The following is a 21997-nucleotide window of genomic DNA, read 5'->3' as shown; positions in this document are numbered from 1 at the left end:
CGGACTGTTATATAATTTGAAAATCTGAATCAATGCATGAAATACAGATTAACTATTTCTTGTTGATTTATTTACCAGCATTCAATTTGATATACTCTATTTAACAATTGTACATGCAGTCTAAACATTAAGTTTATAAAAATGTATTGTAAGCAATAAGAATTCAAGTATGAACATTTATAACAGCGTGTATGACTTGAACAATGTACATTGTCAAAATCAATATGCCTGTGCAAACATGTAATTGTAACACAAATGACTTGCAGCTTGAACAATACACTTCAAAAAGACAACTTATTGTTAATGGCTGCTGTGACATAATTATTAAATACAAGTGTTTACTTTATGGTTTAAGGTTTTTTTTTCCCCCCAGTGCATTTTTTAATAAATGCACGTACAATAAAAATAGCTGGGGCCATTTCTTGGTCATTATAAGTTTCGCCATTGGATTGTACTTTATGCTGAATGCTTTACCATCACAAAAGCTATCAGAGGAATCACACACAGACAGATACAAAATAACGCCACATAGTAATTGCTAGATGCAGTCCGTGCCCAATCCACTCATTAAGTTCAGCCGTTTCGACAAGGTTAGAGCCACTATCCGACTCCATAACGTTCATTTGTAGCGTCAGCCGCTAGCTAGCGTTAGCCTGGCTACCAGTAGAAAGCACTGAAAGCACCATCTCCGGAAATCGTGAGAACAAAGGAGGACAGCGGGTGAAAGCCCGTTTGGATGCCACCAAGAGTCAACTAAATGTCGGTTGAAAGTTTGGTGAACCTCCCTTAAGCCACACTCCATCACGTTTTGCTTGTAGCGTTAGCTGCTAGCGTTAGCTTACCGGGCTTTTGTTTGATTGGCTTCCTGATGATCACGTGACTCCCTACGTAAGCACATTCACTGCTTTCTTAAAGGGGAATGAACATAAACGAACAACACAGAATCAAAGCGGGATGAAAAGACTATATTTTCTTGTTTTATTAATTTACCAAATTTACCGACATGGTCAAAATTACGTCGGTCATCGTTAAGAATTTCGGTGACGGTAAATTTTCGGTTTACCGCCCTGCTCTACCTCCAAGGTGTGATAACTGCACTGTTTTTAACTGCTGACTAATGAGCAGATCTAATCCGAGGCACGGGTCCAATTAAGGAAAGGAAATTGACTGGGTGTGTCTGTATTTTCTACTCAAAATGGAGTGATTCCATATTTTTTTCTTCAGAACGTCTGAAATGTCTGAGTGAGTGCTCGTCTGAGACTGGTGATTCCATATTTTTTGCTAGGGGTTGTATAAACCATTTGAAGTCTCCAAAATAAGATGCAAGGGATTTGTTATGTGAACAGACCATTTGCATTAATTGTGCAAAAATTAAATGAACAATGATTGAAGAATAATGAATTACAAACTCATTACATACCTCATTCATTGTACAGTACATTCACTGTGTGCCTTTGTTGTTATTTTGAGCCAGAAGCACTTTGTGACCCATATGTGCCTCATTTGCGCTTCGTACTTGCACTTGCACTTGATCCAAACAACTGATATTTGCACTATTTTGATTTCAACAAAACATATAGTGGAACAATATAGGCACATTTTACATAACTTCAGTTGAAGTTGTTTTGTTATCTTTCAAAAAAATGCTTATTGGAAAACCTTAAAGTTGTTGCATTTATCATTATTAAAGTATCCAGTGGGGCACCACAATATAATAGCGTACCGCACGAATGGTATTTTTAGACCGTGATGTCGCCATTCTAACGGGGAGGTGGGACATTATACACACACCCTCACATATAATCCATATTATTTCTGCTTGTTTTCTCCGATGATCTTTCAAAAAAAGAACATGCCGATCAAAAACTGCTGCTATGGAACTTGTAGAAACGACTCTAGACATTAACACATATGAAGGATTTTTTTTTCTTCATACGTTTCCCGAAACCAAAATCTTGGAAAAAATCTGAAGAATGGATCGACTTGCGCGGACGTCCAAAAGACCAGTTTAATGCCAACAAGGTGAAGCCATTCACGTTTCATATGCAGTAAGCATTTTGTTGGGGGCCATGATCCTACAGAGGACGAAGAGGTAAGCAACTTTGACATTTTTACCTATTTTTTAGCGTGGCGTTTTGCCATGCAGCTTCTGTCTGTCTGTCTGTCTGATCAATGACCTGAAAAAAATTAAATGGTATCTGAATGCCACCATTACCTTTTCTGTTGTAAAAAAAAATTTAGTAAGGGGGAAGTGTAAATAAATTATAGAATTAAGATTTGTGATTAATGAAAAAAATAAAAGTGTTCGTTGGCTGTCACTGAGTAGCATTTGCGATCGCTACACAAAAATAGCAATTTAAATTGTCCCCAAGAACGGTCAGAGACGTAAGACAACCAGAGGATATAATATATAAGAAAGACAGCATATGGTGGTAAAGGATAGATTGTTGAAACAGGAGAATGTCATTGTCAGTGGTGTAAGGCAATGCACACAAGAAAAAGGTGTCGATCAAAAAGCTAACTCTGAAAATGGTCGGCTCTTTTTCCCGTTTTTTTCTGCCCTCGACACTCAAGCCATCTCTTTAACTGAACATTTATATGTTATTCCCTCATCTTTACCAATGAATTTGGCACCGGGGACATCATTTTCAGACAGAATTGGTAGGTTTAGCACATCTCGTTCGTACACTATTTCCATTCATTTACTATTAGGGACAAACGTGAGGTTGACCCGCCTAACAACAATTGCTAACGTCATGAATATTAATGAATGAATAAAATGTTTATTGTCATCATCGTCGGTATCACTGACAGTTACAAAATGTGATATGATTTGCCTGAAGACAGAAAAAACGAAGAAAGACAGGAGAAGCATATGCTTATCAATACCCGTCCCCCTACAGCCAGGGACGCACAGTCTAACATGGTAGGGATGCATACATCACATTACATGAGCTTTTCTTTTTCGATTTTTTTTTTTTTTTTTTTCACTTATATTATCTTCCCAAAAGTTATTGATTGCCATGGTCGATTTGCATAGGTTCATTGAGTAGGGTGCCGTTTGTTAGGTGTAGGTCACATTGTTGAAAAAATTCTGTCCAGTGCTCAGCGTTCAGGAAAGCAGCTCCATTTCGAACGATCGTTAAAATCACACAGCAGGCACTTACACTAGCAGATTAGTGATCTTAGTTTGCTACAGAGCATATCTTCAAGATGTACAATGTTATGACTTTGTCTCTGTCCCTGACATTCAATCATCTTTTTGTTGTGGGAACATTTTGTTGTGGTTGTGTGTATGCCAGTAGAGTTATGTGTTATTTTGGTTCGAGTAGCGACTCAGAATGGTTTCCTTACTGCCGGCAATGCGGACCAAACTCTAACACCGGTCGTACAGGGACTGAACAGCCCTTACCAAGGGGCTTTGTACACCGTACTCCCAAAGACCCCCCCACATGACTCCCCAAGGGCTTTCTCCAAATCCGCAAAACACATGTAGACCGGTTAGGCGAACTCCCATGCACCCTGTAGGATCCTGCCGAGGGTGTAGAGCTGGTCCACTGTTCCACGGCCGGGACGAAAACCACACTGCTCCTCCTGAATCCGAGATTTGACTTCCCAACGGACCCTCCTCTCCAGCACCCCTGAATAGACTTTACCGGGGAGGCTGAGGAGTGTGATCCCTCTGTAATTGGAACACACCCTCCGGTCCCCCTTTTTAAAAAAGGGGGACCACCACCCCAGTCTGCCAATCCAGAGGCACTGTCCCCGATGTCCACGCGATGTTATAGAGGCGTGTCAGCCATGACAGCCCTACAACATCCAGAGCCTTTAGGAACTCCGGGCAGATCTCATCTACCCCGGGGCCTTGCCACAGAGGAGCTTACTAACCGCCTCAGTGACTTCAACCCCGGAGATTGAAGAGCCCACCTCAGAGTCCCCAGACTCTGCTTCCTCAAAGGAAGGCGTGTTGGTGGAATTGAGGAGGGCTTTGAAGTATTCTCCCCACTGACTCACGACGTCCCGAGTTGAGGTCAGCAGTACACCACCTTCACTATACGCAGTGTTAATGGTGCACTGCTTTCCTCTCCTCAGACGCCGGATGGTGGACCAGAATTTCCTCGAAGCCGTCCGGAAGTCGTTTTCCATGGCCTCGCCGAACTCCTCCCATGTCCGAGTTTTTGCCTCGGCGACCGCCGAAGCCGCAGTTCGCTTGGCCAGCCGGTACCTGTCAGCTGCCTCCGGAGTCCCACAGGCCAAAAAGGCCCGATAAGCCTCCTTCTTCAGCTTGACAGCATCCCTTACCGCTGGTGTCCACCAGCGGGTTCGGGGATTGCCGCCACGACAGGCACCAACCACCTTACGGCCACAGTTCCGATCGGCCACCTCAACAATGGAGGTGCGGAACATGGTCCACTCGGACTCAATGTCCCCCACCTCCCCCGGGACAAGGGAGAAGTTCTGCCGGAGGTGGGTGTTGAAGCCCTTTCTGACAGGGGATTCTGCCAGACGTTCCCAGCAGACCCTCACAATACGTTTGGGCCTGCCAGGTCTGACCGGCATCTACCCCCACCATCGGAGCCAACACACCACCAGGTGGTGATCAGTTGACAGCTCCGCCCCTCTTCACCCGAGTGTCCAAAACATGCGGCCGCAAATCCGATGACACGATCACAAAGTCGATCATCGAACTGCGGCCTCCTTGTGTTATCACCTTATCGTGGTTGAGGGGTTTGCGTGTCCCAATGATCCTAGGAGCTATGTTGTCTGGGGGCTTTAAGCCCCTGGCAGGGTCACCCATGGCAAACAGGTCCTAGGTGAGGGGCCAGACAAAGAATGGCTCACAAGACCCCTTATGATGGAAAAAATTACAGGATCCAAGTTTCCCTTGCCCGGACGCGGGTTACCGGGGCCCCTGTCTGGAGCTAGGCCTGGGGGTGGGGCTCGAAGGTGAGCGCCTGGTGGCCGGGCCTTTTCCCACACAGCCCGAAAAGGCAACGTGGGTCCGCCTTCCCATGGGCTCACCACCTGTGGGAAGGGCCAAAGGGGTCGGGTGCGTAGCAAATTGGGCGGCAGCCAAAGGCGGGGGCCTTGGCGGTCCGACCCCCGGCTACAGAAGCTAACTCTTGGGACATGTTTGTAACAGAGAAAGATTTTAAGGTTGTCCTAACTGTCCAATAGGAAAACAATCTGATTCCTCTTAGGTCGAAATTTGATTCCCTCAGTTGGAATCGAGCTTGTAGGTTAGACGGGAGACAGTTTGAGTGGGCCTTGTACATCATTTGAACAGTTTTGAAGTATATCAGGATGAGCAAAAGTGAGGTGTTGCTTGCGGTACACCATTAGCCATAATATGTTAAGTCCACGACCGCATTTATCAGCATTGGATTGATATTGGTATCGGGTTTTTGTAGTTGTACAATATTGGTTAAAAAGTCATTATCGGACAAATCTACTTACAATTTGTGTGTGTGAAACTATCTGCAGTTGGGCATGGTTATTAATTTTAAAGTGGCATTAATAAGCATTAAATGAGATATGCCAATACCTGTCGAAACCCTGTGTAGGAAGGAACACTAAGTGTTGTCTCGATATTGTGTTGATTGCATTGTTGTTTTCGTTCATTTTATGTCATGTGTTTTGTAATGTAGGTATAGCTGTTACAGTTTTGAAAGCACTATATAAAAAAGCATCATGCAAGCAAACGTGATGGCTAGGAACTGCTAGAAATTGTTTTTGTTGATGTTGGTTTTAAATGACTGGTCCTCATTTAAACTTCCTAATTGTATTGATGGTCAGGAAAGGAACAACAGGAGAGCCTAAAGAATGTGATCTAGTACTATTTCAACCATATTGTAGAGCTATGGTGTTTTTTTTTTTCATTCAGGTTACTGATGAAATTAACATTAAGAAATGTTGATTGCCCCTGCTGTATCACCATATTATGATAGGAAGATCACCAACAAATGGATGCGAATAAATAAAAACACATACATTTTTGTTCATCATTCATGTCTTATCACTATAGATTGTCAAATTTATAAATTAATAATTGGACTTTTAATAACTTGTGACCTGTATGTAGGCCATTCATCTCCTTTTGAAGCATTTGTCAGTGGTTTTCAAAGTGTGGTACAAATACAACCAGTGGTACATGGTCTCCCAGTAGTGGTTCGCGAAAGATTGTCTGAATTAAATGTTCCAACAACCTTTTGTGCATTTATCAAGTACAGTTCAGTTGTGTTAACCCTAAATGACAAAATATACACATTTAATATTTTAGAGCTGTTTCTTTCTAATATTTAGAAACAATTATTAAGCGTAAAACAATGTAACCCTATCCTTAATTGTAATCGTAAATACATTGCCATTTTCCGAGAATCTATGCACAGTGTTAATGTTCAAACTAGCATAGAAAAACATTTAAAACGTCTGCCTTTTTTCTAAACATTTTCGCCTAATACACAAAATTATTTTAATGTCGGCCCTTATGGTGGTACCCCGAGAGCCAAGTATCCTTTGAAGCAGTCCTTGCTGTAAACTGTTGAGGAACCACTGCCCGAATTATTTGAAACACAAGATATGAACGAATGCTTCTTTTACATTCACTGGAGCAAAGCTCTTTGTGTTCGGAATGTTACCTTGAAACGTTGCTTTTCGCTAAAGCCCTGCAGCCCTGAGGAGACGAGAGAGTTTTCCTTCTTGGAGATTAGGATTATAGTCATTCTAAGTCTGATTGAACACCGCAGAACAGCTCTATCGGTATGTGTGTCTACGTGTGCACGGCTTTGTCACATTGTACATGTTTGTGGCATCTGTGCATATACATACAGTAGGGTGTGTACTATATGATGATATAATAAGATTCAGCGTGAACCTCAGCATGAATCAGTGTGATTTGGCATGAAAGGTGTGAAGATACTGATCGTGTATGAGCGCTGCATTTGTTACATGTCCACTTGACAGTTAAGAACTGTGATTGAATGCCAGTTTTTGCCAGTTTTTTTTTATGTGTATCCCCGGAAAACCACAAATTGTTAATTGTTTCCAGTCTGTTAGTAGAGAGGCTATATGCTGGAAGTAAAATAGATTATACTCACTGGTGTATGTTAAATGGTTTAGTAAGTAGGAGACGCATACAGTTTGTGTGCAATCCTGAAGGAGCAGCAGATCTGAGACCAAAGCCTAAACATTTAAGAGGGAGGATAAGATTCAAGAGTGCCTGTTCTTCATAGGATTTCATCCTAAAGCGACAACAAACTGCCATGTTTGCATATATTATATTCAGTGTTTCAGTCTGCCTGTTCATTACTACCTGCTTATGTGTTGTCTTCTATCCTGAGTGATGGTATGAACATTATCCTCTGCTCTGATTAATGGCGCAAAATACATCAAAATCATCAGTATCAAACTCACAGTGAACATGAGCTGGCATCCTCCAAGTATGTAATCCAAGAATGTGTAGTCTCTTGTAATCTGGAGACGCAAGAGTCACAGAGTCATGTCACCAATATACATTATGTTCAATTTCAATTTAATGTACCTTTTATAATAATGTGTTTACAATACATACATTTTGTTCTAAAATTACAAAACCAGCCATGTTTCCCTGACAGATGGCACACTGAGTTCATGCCTAAAAAGATGGCAGCATTTTTAGGTACTGCTGATACAGTACATGCCTTTCACTTGAAGTTTTTTACAATATCCCTCACGCAATGATGCTGGCTTTAATGCAGTGCTGCCTGAGGGATTGAAGGTCACAGACATGCCATTTTTTGTTTTGGCGCCTTGATACTTTTGTGCAGACATTTTTCCAGAATCTCTTAATCTTTTGTTGAGAAAATGGTGAACCTCGCCCCACCCTCGCTAGTGCACAACTAAGCCTTACAGGAATGCTCCTTTTGTATCCAATCATGTTACTACCTATTTTAAATAATCTTTTCACCAGCAGAATGTTTATTTTAATTTTTTTCAATTTGTTTTTTCATCCCTGCCAGTCAAAATGGATTGGACATCTCTCACTATCAAAGACACAGAAACTTGAGCATTCAAAGCCAGTCTTCCCAGTTTAAATGAATTGGACCTCTATCACCATCAGTGGCATGAATGTTAAATACTTAGAAAAAAAAAAAATCAACTGTAGTGTCATTTTGGCTGAAACTCATGTGTATTTAGGATTTTATTCGATAATCATCAACTCATTAATTTAGTTTTTATTAACATTGCATCAATTCATGCATTTATTTATGATTATATATATTTTTAAATCCATTAATGATTAACAAGTTAACAAAACATATACCAAATAGGAATTTCTATTATAAACAGTATACAGATCTTTTTTTTTTTTTTCCTTTTTTTTCCCCTTTTTTTTTTTTTTTTTTTTAATTCCCAGAAGTAGTCACTTGCCCGAAAAAGGGTTAATGATCTTAAGTGTTCTTATAGAGTTCACATAGGAAAAAGCAACTTCGGATTAGCTGTCAACTCTACTTTAAATGAAAGAGTCTATATAATTATTCAGAGGGGTCAGTGCACAGTGTTCACATATACACAAATAGGCTGTATTGGCACCATGGAAAAAGTGCTTAGAAAATGGATTTCGTTCCACTGAAATGGATCTACATGATCTCTGCATTGTAATTTACATACGTTGCTAATTACTACCAAAAAAAAAGTTCTACTCACGGTTTCCAGTCATTTTTTAGTAATTAGCGTTTTCGTGCCGGTCTTTTTTTCCCCCGTGGCGCAGTGATATTGATACGGCGGAGTCGTATCGTCAGTGTGTGAAGCCATTTTAGGTCACGTGCACCAATAGGAGACGAGGACTGTTGCTATGCGCTTCGAAAACAAACAATATGGCGGCGCCCGTGTCAAACTACGACACGAGCGAAGATGAACCAAAGATAAGAAAACCGCATTCGGAATTTAGTCAAAAGGCATCGAAACGATGCTATATGCATCTCTCAACTGTCCAAGGGCGAAAAAGGGCAGGAATTTGGAAAAAACGTGCAGAGCCCGCGTGGTTGCGTCAGACAATGGCTTTCTTCCCAGGCTCCGTCGAAGGATCTTGCTGAAAATGCGTCGACTGGGATTTTTAACGACATTGACTACAGGTAAGCCACACACACGCCTTTTGTTGTGAATAACTATGGGAGTTGTGGGCTTCTGGTCAGATCACATATGAAGTTAAGACTTGCAATGTGAGTTCTGGGCTGTAGCGGTCATTATTATGATGTTAGATTGTTAACTTTGAGCAAAAAGTTTAGATTGACAAATAACATAGTATTTAGTCTGTTTAACTGTAGTTCCAAAAACCTATTTGATAATTTTATTCAGGAAAAAATGGCAGAATAGACAAGCCTATATAATTTGGATTGGAAGATTATGTAAATATGATATGGATGAAACAGTTCTCACATGGTTTATGTGTGTGTGCGTGTTTTTCAGAACTGAAACACCCTTCACTGACAGCTACAACTTCTTCTGTGAGACCGTCGTCCATTAAAAGATTAGAGTTGACCAGGAAGTGCTGCGAATGGACAAGCTTGTGGAAATATGGCTTTATTGGGACCATGGAAAAAGTGCTTAGAAAATTGATTTTTTCAAAGCCAATACCCTCCTAACTTAGTCACCAGCCAGAAATGTATCCTGATGTGAATACACAAAAATACAGATCTAGTGTTGCTGTTTTTGCTTGTTTTAAGTGTTATATTAATTCTGGCAACACAAAATCTTTATCAAATGTCATAAACACATCTACCAAACATTTGAAACAAGTATTGGTGCCTTAGTATACACATAGGTGAATTCAGAATGAGAAATGTAGCTAATATCTTGAAGGAAACACTTCAACATTAATGATTTGCACCCAGCACAATGAAATATATATTGAATTAAGCTAAAGGCTTATGTGTCATATTAAAAATATCACAACCTACTATGCAATGAAATATATAAAATAAAAAATGCACGCCATGATCATAAATAGCTGAAAATCAACCCAATTGCTACCACACCCTCCTAAATGTGAATCATGGCAAAAATGGAATAAGACAAAAAAATTAAAGGGTGATCAAAAATATAATGTGCCAAAACCATAAGGTGATACTTAAAAAATGAAAGACATCACAAAAGAAGTGATGGACACGTGTTGAAGATAACTTCCAAGTTTTATTTCATGTTTCACAAGTGCTCAAATGTGAGCACACCCAGCAGCACGGACAAAATCAAGCCACGATGAGAATTCCTCTCAAACGTGTCGCAGTTATTGTCTTGATTGCGACTGTTGTTCGATATTTCACATCATCAGTACTTGCTGGACGTGTTGGTATGTTAAAGACAAAGTTCGTTATCCATCTTTATGGCACATAACGTATGTTATACACTAAGTGTATGTTCCACCACTTCCAGCGAATATTGATGACATGAAAGATTACATAACAGACGCAATCAACGCGGGAGGGAGGAATTCTCATGTCAACTTGATGTTGTCCATGCTGCTGGTGATGGCCATATTTGAGTACTATGAAAACATGAAATTAAACTTAGTTACTTCCTACATCTGTCCAAAGTAGTTTTTTTTTTTTTATTTTTTTTTATGTTTTTCGTTTTTGACATGGCATTTTGATTTTGGCACATCCTTTTTTAATCACACTGTATATACACAAAAGGTTGGAATCATTCAAGTATAGTACAGTTGGTACACATTTATTTAAACATGGAAGTATCTCATACTATAGAAATACACATTATTACACATACAAATATTGAAAAACGAATTTAAAAAATAGAAATAAAAGAATAGTAAAACTGTACATGACAACATTACTCCTCAAAATCGCTTTACTCAAAGTCATCATCCCATCCAAGTGTCTTCTGTTTCTTTGGAAACATTCTCACATGCTTGGCACCGATATAAATCAGTACAAGAAAGTTTTGCAGACATACAGGAACATCTTCCCATGTCACAATTGGTTGCCTTTCAACTACAGTTGACTACTTGCAAAACAGTATCGGGCAGGATTTTTAGTCATCCATGTCACTGCCAACTGCCCATCCTCAATGCCCCACCCATTCCCAATGGGTGAAGGGGCACACATTTTAACTGTCAGACAACGTTTCATAATTGCTGCTTGATAGTCTGCTGTCCTGCAATGTTGGTACAGAGCATCAGTTTTGGGGGGAATAGAATGTTCTGGCAAGACTGACGAGGCCATACAGAAAGATCTGCATTTGGCATCATTTTTGGCACATGACTGGCAAAACAGGTGGCACACGTATTTACACAACGTGTTAAATGTTTGTAGGTCGTTTAAAACTGCTGCCCAGCTTTGCAAACCCAGTCAGGTATTCTTTTTTATGACGTGCAAAAGAAAAGGTTTTTTTTGCCTTTGCCATGAAAGGCACAAGCAGAGTCACAACCTGTGAATGTATGGATGCCAATGAGTGCTGAACACACACTAGTGCCAGGAGCTGCAGAGACCTTAGAGACGTCAGTCCTCGTTCTGTTGCCTCCTCCTGTGAAAAAATGCAATTTACACTGTAAATCTATCTGCAGACTTACAGCAATCACTGCCACGTCAGTATCAGGGCTTTTATTGACTACAGCTTGATGTTCTTGAGCCAAAAGGTTTATTTAGCCATTGTCACCCATAACTGGTATGCAATAAAAAGTTCTACTGGATTCACTTTCGACACACTGTACCCTATATACATTTTATAACAAAGTGGTATTGATATCTGGGCTAAAAAATGGTATCGTTACGACACTAGTTTAAATTAGATTTGTTTTAGCATAAGTTAATAACAATTAACCTTGTAGTAAAGGCGTGCGTGTGGCTTACCTGTAGTGAATGTCGTTAAAAATCCCAGTCGACGCATTTTCAGCAAGATCCTTCGACGGAGCCTGGGAAGAAAGCCATTGTCTGACGCAACCACGCGGGCTCTGCACGTTTTTTCCAAATTCCTGCCCTTTTTCGCCCTTGGACAGTTGAGAGATGCATATAGCATCGTTTCGATGCCTTTTGACTAAATTCCGAATGCGGTTTTCTTATCTTTGGTTCATCTTCGCTCGTGTTGTAGCTTGGCACGGTCGCCGCCATATTGTTTGTTTTCGAAGCGCATAGCAACAGTCCTCGTCTCCTATTGGTGCACGTGACCTAAAATGGCTTCACACACTGACGATACGACTCCGCCGTATCAATATCACTGCGCCACGGGGGAAAAAAAGACCGACACGAAAACGCTAATTACTAAAAAATGACTGGAAACCGTGAGTAGAACTTTTTTTTTGGTAGTAATTAGCAACGTATGTAAATTACAATGCAGAGGTCACGTAGATCCATTTCAGTGGAACGAACCAACACAATTTTGGCTCAGCCAATACAGCCTAAAATAAACATGTTAATATACACATCATTTGATAGTTACATAAATTTATGGCCTCTTCGATGCCATCTTGTGGTAAAAGGACACCAAGTCCCTTGCAACGAATGGGCTCGCAAGACAACTTTGCGGGGCTGGTATGCCTATATTGGTGCAGACTGGTCTACCAAATTCAAAAACTTGTGGCACAAAAATACACTTCGATCGTGTTTTACACCAGAGCGCATGGGTGTTGTCTACGAAAACAGGGTCCATAGGGTATATGCAAATGTAATAAGTATTAATGGTGAAATTAAAAAAAAATAACAGTTATGCTCATTTTAATATCACCCTGAGAGACATACTCACACTATATATTTTTTTTATTTTAAAAAAAGTGATTATGAAATATTTAATTAAAATCATCTCTTCTGAATTTTGTTTGATCTCAGCAAAAGTCTGATTCCCTATTACCGTATTGGCCCGAATATAAGAAGGCCCTGATTATAAGACGACCCCCTCTTTTTCAAGACTCAAGTTAAGAAAAAAATACTTTTTGAACACCAAAGTAATTTTTATACAGAAAATAATTACAGTACATCGAAACAAATGATTACAACAATATATTTGAGAGAAAAAGCATGTTATTTTGCCTCATTCAAATCTTAATATCTGAACATTTAAATATGTAAACTAAAGTGCAATCACATTCGTAAATGAATGGCTTCTGGTTTTTGAAATTTAAATAAACCATTGTGATGAAATAACAAAATTGCAATAACTGCATTAACCATCAAAGTGAAGTCTAACTGTAACTAGTCTTGAAACAAATCTGAATAAGGAAAAACATTGCAATAAAATAATGCAAACTGGCTAAACTTGAGAGTAGCTGAGATCTGTCATGACAGAACATCGCTTCAATGATATCTGCCGCCATCTAGCATCGTGAATGGGTATAATGTCTAGACCGCGAATATAAAACGACCCCCTCTTCTTCAGTCTTGCATTTCAATGCAAAAAAAACACCGTCTTATATTCGGGCCAAAACGGTACTTAAAACTAAAATCGTTGTTGTTGTTTCAAGATTCTGAGTAATTTCATAATGCACAGCTCATTGCATTTGCAGTATTTATTGTGGTTTATTGAAATGACTTACTCATCAGCCAGCATTCATCCTTACCTTACATGATTTTAGGATAATCACACCAGAATTTTTATAATTCTTCTTCTTCTTTTGTTTCTTTGGGTTTATGCATTCAAATTCCACCTGGGAAAGATTTGTAAACAAAATGAATATGATAGAAGGTGAATGCAGGTGCAGATATTAATGGAGATTTTCCTGTAATTGATTTAACAGTTTATTTTATAATAATAAAACAATTCAAAAATAAATCAAAGGCATAAGTCGGTGAACCAAAAGTAGGTAGTTAATGCCCTGATATGTGACTGCAAGTTTCAGTGAAAGACTTTGCTTCTCAAAAGCGCCTGTTGTTCTTCCCCATCCCCCATCGAGTCTGTCTTTTCTCTTGAGCTCTTTTTATACACACACCATTGGCACATGTGAACAGGCTCAGTGGGAGAAAAGTCATGTGCTTGCTTTGGCACACGCATATACACAAACAATGACACATCCTCACAAATGAATGGAGAATACACCATTTTCAGCACAATGCATCACAAAGAAAACATTAAATGGAAAGTTACATTTCAACAGTATTCAATGTTCTTACAGACTTTCAACCCAATCATTAGCATAGCTGTAGCTATTACTGTAGTTTAGATACATATATCATTATGAAATGCTTTGGATAAATTATTCCAGGTCCAGAGGGTGTGTTCCAACTATAGAGGGATCATACTCCTCAGCCTCGCCGGTAAAGTCTATTCAGGGGTGCTGGAGAGGAGGGTCTGTCGGGAAATCGAATCTCAGATTCAGGGGGAGCAGCGTGATTTTTGTCCTGGCCGTGGAACAGTGGACCAGCTCTACACCCTCGGCAGGGTCCTCGAGGGTGCATGGGAGTTCACCTAACCGGTCTACATGTGTTTTGCGGATTTGGAGAAAGCCCTTGGGGAGTCCTGTGGGGGGGTCCTTTGGGAGTACGGGGTACAAAGCCCCTTGGTAAGGGCTGTTCAGTCCCTGTACGACCGGTGTTAGAGTTTGGTCCGCATTGCCGGCAGTAAGTCGAATGCGTTCCCAGAAAGGTTGCCTTTTGTCACCGATTCTGTTCATGACTTTTATGGACAGAATTTCTAGCCGCAGCCGAAGCATTGATGGGTTCCGGTTTGGTGGCATGAGCATTACATCTCTGCTTTTTGCAGATGATGTGGTGCTGTTGGCTTTATCAAGCCGTGATCTCTCCCAACTCTCACTAAAGCAATTCACAGCCGAGTGTGAAGAGATTGGAATAAAGGTCAGCACCTCCAAATCCATGACCATGGTCCTTAGTTGAAAAAGGGTGGCATGCCCTCTCCGGGTCGAGGATGAAATCCTGCCCCAAGTGGAGGAGTTCAAGTATCTTGGGGTCTTGTTCACGAGTGAGGGCAGGAGGGAGCAAGAGATCGACAGGCGGCTGTCTGCAGCATCTGCAGTGATGCAAACTCTTCACCGTTCTGGTGAAGAAGGAGCTGAGCCAAAGCTCTCGATTTACCAGTCAATCTAGTTTCCTACCATCACCTTTGGTCACGAGCTGTGGGTCATGACCGAAAGAACAAGATCCAGGAAATGAGTTTCCTCCACAGGGTGTCCGGGCTCAAGGTAATCTTAGAGGGACTCAGGGTTGAGCAGCTACTCCTCAGCGTTGAGAGGAGCCAGCTGAGGTGGCTTGGGCATCTGGTTCAGATGCCTCCAGGACACCTCCCTGGAGAGGTGTTCCGGGCATGTCCCACTGGCGGGAGGCCCCGGCGATGACCAAGGAAACGCTGGAGAGACTATGTCTCTCAGCTGGCCTGGGAACACCTTGGGATCTCGCTGGAGAAGTTGGTTGAAGTCGCCGGGAAGAAGGAGGTCTGGGCTTCCCTGCTAAAGCTACTGCCCCCGCGCCCCAACCCCGGATTAAGCGGTAGATGATGGATGGATGGATGGATGGATGGATGGATGGATGGATGGATGGATGGATGGATGGATGGATGGATGGATGGATGGATGGATGGATGGATGGATGGATGGATGGATGGATGGATGGATGGAAGTAAAAAAAACAACAACAATGATTCCATTACATTGTTTTGTTCTGATTGATTGATTTAGCATAGCTTTTTTGGGCTGTAGAACAAATTATTTGAACTATAATGTATTCTTATGGGAAAATTCTGCTTGCCATATGACCATTTCAACTTACAAGCCAGGTCCTGGAACAAATTAAATTCGTATGTAGATGTACCACCGTATGGGACAATCAATATGGCAGATAAAGATCATTTAAATAACATATCCGACATGTAATGCAAGTATGTGTTTTATTCATTTATTTACTAGGAAAAAAAATGTACCCATTGGTTTTAGTTTATCGCAGTGATGTTTGACATTAAAAACAAAAAAAAATTAATAATAGTTGTTGCACGTACAACATTCCAATTGTGTATCATCTTGGTTGAGCTTGAATTGGTATATTGTGGCTGCTAACTCTACAATTATAATCTAAATCTTAAATTGTTATTCATTTCATAACATAATATAATGGCATTTATACAGTATGTGCGCTGAGTGTTTGTAAAATTATTGCTCGCAGACACTTTTATCTCCATTGTAGGAATACAGGTGTGTACTGCTCTTCTGTGAATCTGATGTAGGGTTTTGTTGTGAATTTTCTCGAAGCATAAAAAAAAAAAAAAAAAAAAAAAAAAAAAAAACAGGAGAATTTATTGATGCATGGTGCTGAATGATTGTATAGTATTTGAATCGATAGCATACCGCCTATTCGCAACATTTTTTATTGAATGCCTCAACACAGGCCCACTTCACGCCTCACTAGCTAAAAGCAGTCAGCCATGGAAACCTAAACATGAGGCAACCTCACAGACTTTATGTGGACACATGGTGCATGCAACGGAGAGAAAAAAAAAGTGCTAACAAAAGATGGGCACAAACACAAATATTGAGACAGATGGTGAAAACTCTTTGTTATGATGTGCAGTGTGAAATAGCTGGCTGAACATGTGAGATGTTGTGAAACTGGAGTCACTTTAATGAGTGTTTTTATGTGTTTCACTGAAGACAGGAAGCAACTCTAGACCTACTGGTTCCCTTCGACTGCTTTAATAACAAATCTGTGACAGGCAATAAAGTAAGCGGTGTGCTGGTTTTATTTTAAAACTGTAGATGTGCCTCTCAGGTAAAATTATATGGTATGAATCTGTGTGTGGCACTGACAATTTGTTGCTGACTACTGCATGTATAATTTCGACTACTCAAACAAGATTTAATCACTATCTAATTTAAATATTGGTAAACATTTAACACTTGATGGACCGTGTGATTAAAGAATTGGCATCATCGACATGACAAATTTAAGAAAACACTGAGTAGGGTATTGTTGTATATTGTAACATAACCACTTTTTAAAGGGTACCACGGATAGAAAGACATGTAGTTCACAAAAGATAAATGTTAGTACGAGTTATAACAATTTGATAATAAAACCCTTCTTAATGTTTTTGTTTTAACAAAATTTATTTATTTTAACTAGTAGGTCGCCATTGTTGTTGACGTCGCAGGGCGATGACATTAGGTGGCCACGCTGCCGGGTTCCACCGTGTCCATGTCCTGGGTTCTGCCCTGGGGTCTGCCCTTCCAAATTGAACCCGAGTGGAACATTAATGTGAAGGACAGCAAAAGGGATGAGTCGAGTAGCGTATATGTGTCAAGTTCGCTAGTGGCAGTGTGATGTCAAAAACTGTTTGCAGATCTTCATGGTAAACTATTGTGCGATCCAACTAATTCCAATATTATTATCGAGATAATTAGCATTCAGAGCTGCCGTGTGCTTTACATATGATTAGAGTATACAGTGAAACACAGCAGTTTGATTATTTTTGCTGATAGCCCGGGGCCGTGCATCACAACACACAAAAACGTTTGCCTCATACCGAGACGTTTAATGGCGTCTAATGACGTCTTACCTTATTTTTGTCACGTAAAAGAAGATGTCCAGATTGTTGATCATCCTGCCGGTTGCTTCCCGGTGAATACGTGACACGTAAAACGAATAAATGTATTAATGCCCAAAAGATTATAGTGTCGCCTTAATTTGCACATTGAGATCTAAGCGGCAGAGAGAGGCAAGCGGACACAGGCGTTCAATGGACCGTGCCGTTTATTGCCATAAGCTTCGGCAAATCTTTCACTACAAACATTTATTTTAGCGAAATTATTACAGTGAAAATACAACAAAATAATATTCATGTCCCAAAAAATAATGTTCACAAAAAGAAAAGCGCTTCAATCTGTATTAATGAGGTCTAATTCTCACACAGTTAAACAACAATGCAAAGAGATGCAAAAACCACATACAACTCACTCAGACTTTGGTAAAACTCTAAACATTTTAGCAACTCATTTAGTTCAACAATATACACTGGATGGCAATATTTAGTTACAATATACAAACGATGATGCTGGGAGCCATTATTAGAAGTCTCGTACGCTGCGAAGACCACACTCAAATGAACGTAAGGTATAATGAACCCACAGTAAAACAGGAAACTACGGCAACAGTTGAGGGACAAAACGCACTCGTTGGCTTGCGCTCTAAATAATTTAAAACTCGCCATTGACACCTTGTGTTGTATTTAAAACACTATCTTAGATAATTAAAGAGTGACACTGTGGAAGTACGGCAGGGAGCCGATGTGACGTCACCTTCTGTGACATCAACAACAATGGCGAGCTATTAGTTTATTTTTTGATTAAAATTTTTACAAATTTTATTAAAATGAAAACATTAAGAGGGATTTTAATATCAAATTATTATAACTCGTACTAACATGTATCTTTTAAGAACTACATGTCTTTCTATCCGTGGTACCCTTTAAAGAAGTTAGCAACCTTAAAAAGATCAAAGAAAATAAAAAACCTTAGTATTACCTCCACTGAGTTCTGTGCCTCACTCATCTTGGCCACTGTGGTTTGGAACTCTCCAATGAAGTCATGACCGCCATCATTATCATAGTCATAACACAATACCTGTGATTGTGTAGAAAAAATTAAATACTTTTAATCAGAGGTATTTAGCTTACACTTGAGTTAATGTGGAAATGTACCTTGATGCACAGTACGATAATATTCAGACTTGGCAATTGCATTTTGGACCAAAGTCATAAAAATTGGTAAGCATTCCAAAGTCAATCATTACATTAAACATTTAGTGAGATAAACAATATAGCTTCAGTTTTGTAAAACATAAGACTGACCTTGATGTTTCTGTCCACATCCCCATTACAGAGAGAAACAAGAGGCACGGTAAACTGTTTCCATGAGGGATCTAAAGTGTTTTTTATGACCTATGGTCAAAAAGATAAACAGGCACTAAATCATTCGTTAAATCAAACACAACTTGACAAGTAGCCAATAGTAGACTACCTTTAATAGAAACAACACATTGACCCAGTTTTGCAATTGGCTTCCCCTACAGAACTCTTCAGGGTTCTCAACTTCTGAAACTTGAAAATTTAGAGTACGTGTGAGTGTGTCTCTGTGCGTGTGCACGCACGCCTGTGTGTACAATGTTTCCTCTAGGACCTTTTTCAGCAGCGAGGGCATAAATAAATTTAAATACATCCATTTTAAATCATTTTAAATTATTTAATTTATAAAAATATAAATAATAAAGTTTACAATTTATATATGGCGGAAAACACTCAGGTGACTTGAAGTTCCGCTCTGAGACCTCCAATTTGGCCAAATTTCAAAATTGTGCGATATGCATGTGTGATACATCATTGGAAAGCTTAAAATCTCAATTTTCTGGGGGAAGAAAATTTTTGAACAGGAGGGCATTTAAAAAAATAAATAAATAAACAGCAAAACCCTATCCGGAGGTGAGAGCACGCAAGAGCAGAATTACAGACGCCAAGACTTTAACAAGATATTATTGTGTACTTACCTTGTTTCAATCCAAAAACTCCATGTAGCATGTCTCACCGAGTGTCAAGACACAGCTGTGAATGGCCACAGCTGGATTTTGGGGGGATTTTAAGGATGAAACATGCATGGTAAAATAACAAGGGTCGCGATGCACAAATCATAGACATCAAGAAGTGGTCGAGATTTTCTTTTTCATATATTGACCCTTTTAAATGTTTTTTTTTTTTTTTTTTAATTTTTTCTATGTTTGGATTGATTATCATGTAACATATCAGAGAAAATGCGACAGTTACAAAAAAATACAATAAAGCGATAGTTATGAGGTAAATATCCGTGACTTTTTTACAAACACCATTTTTTTCATTGTGACGTAATTTGTTTATAAGTTTAAAATATGCGAGTGAATAATTTATTAAAGTTTTTTTTTTTTTTTTTTTTTTTTTTTTTTTTTACGAAATATAAGACATCGATTACGTTCGGGGGCTTAATGCACCATGAATCTGCTATGGCAGCATATAGACATATTGTTGTATCAAACACAACAGTTGTTTTGGCTTAAAATACAGCAGTTCCTTTTAAAGAGGAGCCTGGAGTGCAAGAGCAGCAGAAACAGGCATACACATACAGTGTATATATATATATATATATATATATATATATATATATATATATATATATATATATATATATATATATATATATATATATATATATATATATATATATATATATATAATTATTTCAAAATACAAAATAAAGGCAAAAGGGTTCAAAACCACCCTTATCACTGTGGTTGAGCCATGAGGGTTTTGTGGGGGCTTAAGTTGAACCGCGTCGTCGCTCATCGGCCATTTTACATGGGTGCCATTAAATAAACATAACATTATTTTCCGATTTTCAAACAACTTGGTTTATAATAAACATAGATTAGAATTCAAAAAATGTAATACATCTATGAGGCGGACAAAATTGAACTAACAGTGCAAAGTATGACGATTGCAATTGTAAAAATGGAAGGGTTTTAAGATTACTTAATTTAGACTTAATTTATCTTTACATTATTTTTACATTATGTGTCATGACAATGCTCAAGGTATATATATTTTTTAGCGTGATAAATGTAAGTTGTGACGGAGGGTGTGAGAAGGGCCTGAAATGCCTGAGAAACCCACTCAATGTGTGAGAGTTGAGAACCCTGTCTCTTACTGCTGTGAACAGGAAACTAACAAAGAAAAACTTTATGAACTGAAATCAGTTCAAACCTGGACCTACTTCTGTCCTGTGCACCAGCATCCATTTGTCATCTTCTCCCTGTTTGTGAAATTCCAAATATGGGTCTGACTTCCCAAAGAAATCCTGCAATGAACAAGGACAATATGTTAAACACATGTTAGCTAATGTGTTTTGTAAACCATGTTGACCAATCCTATTTTGGTAAATACATAAAGAAGCTTAATTGAAGCCAAACAGTGCTGAATAGGTAATCTTACATATCTGCCACAGCAAGTCTAAATAATGACAATGTGTTCCACTAAACCTGCGACTGTAACTGGGATTCAGACCTGTAACCATTTAGTCCTTCACTCATGCATTCAACATGCAGCAACATTACCAAATGCTATAAGGTCTGTTATCCTATAGTGTTCTGTATATGAGTGCATTTGCATTTGTCTGATGGCCTACCTTCTTGTCCAGTTTACGCCCACTCAGAGTCAAAGTGATAATTCTGTTGTCAGACAGCTCCTGTGCTGTAATCTATTTGAACAATTATGCACAACATAATTAGAAGGTGCATACAACTAGATCATATCAATCCAATAGCCAAATTAGAAGAAAAGCTCAAACTACACAAAAATAAAGTACAGGTTCATACAGTGATGGATCCTTTGCCAGCTGGTTTCCCATTGGCCAAAATTAACGGTCGGTGAAGTTTCTTATTGGATACAATCTAGTAAAAAATGAAGCAAATACAAATTAGAGACCCATGTGAATTCATATACAATAATGTGATTTCCCAAGTTTGATTTGCTCATAGGAAGTGAAAAGAAATAACATACAACACCAAGTGTGCAAACATATTCTCCTAAAAAGTCGTGTTCATAGAGCTGTGTGGCACACTTGTCTTCATCAAACATGGCAAAACGAAGCTTCTGGATCTCTTCAAAGTGGTAGTCCACGTGGAACTTAACGCCAAAAACTGGGTTCAAGTTATTGACAGCAGTTTCAGTCCGGCCAAGCTGAAACACATGGAAATGTGAGAATAGTTTTCAGTTGTATCTTTTTTAGGATTTAAAATACAGTGATCCCGCACTAATTCGCGCTTCAAACGTCGCACCCTCAGTCCATCGCAATTAAAAAAATAAATATAGTATAGTATAGTATAGTATAGTATAGTATAGTATAGTATAGTATAGTATAGTTTTATCTAAGCATGTTAAGATATACGCATGTATAGACAAGTTTCCGAGGTACGCGACTTTCTCTACCCAAAACAACAGTAGCGCTGGAGTGGCATCACTCATCGAAATCCCTCAAAAAAGACAATTTGGAAAT

The 21997-nt window shown here is 39.2% G+C and overlaps 1 protein-coding gene across 1 annotated transcript in view; it reads right to left on the bottom strand.

The window, feature by feature from the left end:
* The window catches only part of cpne2 (copine II), a 71104-nt gene that overhangs the window by 23894 nt on the left and 25213 nt on the right, over positions 1–21997 (bottom strand). The window contains exons 3-10 of the mRNA XM_057836414.1: positions 21502–21681; positions 21318–21392; positions 21128–21199; positions 20717–20800; positions 18772–18861; positions 18446–18544; positions 13544–13630; positions 7414–7473 (exon numbers count right to left, since the gene is read on the bottom strand). Coding sequence (XP_057692397.1) covers positions 7414–7473; positions 13544–13630; positions 18446–18544; positions 18772–18861; positions 20717–20800; positions 21128–21199; positions 21318–21392; positions 21502–21681 — 747 coding nt within the window. The remainder of the gene's footprint in view (positions 1–7413; positions 7474–13543; positions 13631–18445; positions 18545–18771; positions 18862–20716; positions 20801–21127; positions 21200–21317; positions 21393–21501; positions 21682–21997) is intronic.

Source organism: Corythoichthys intestinalis, chromosome 5 (genome assembly GCF_030265065.1).
Source record: "Corythoichthys intestinalis isolate RoL2023-P3 chromosome 5, ASM3026506v1, whole genome shotgun sequence".
Classification (NCBI taxonomy): domain Eukaryota; kingdom Metazoa; phylum Chordata; class Actinopteri; order Syngnathiformes; family Syngnathidae; genus Corythoichthys; species Corythoichthys intestinalis.
This window is presented reverse-complemented; position numbering and strand designations above follow the sequence as displayed.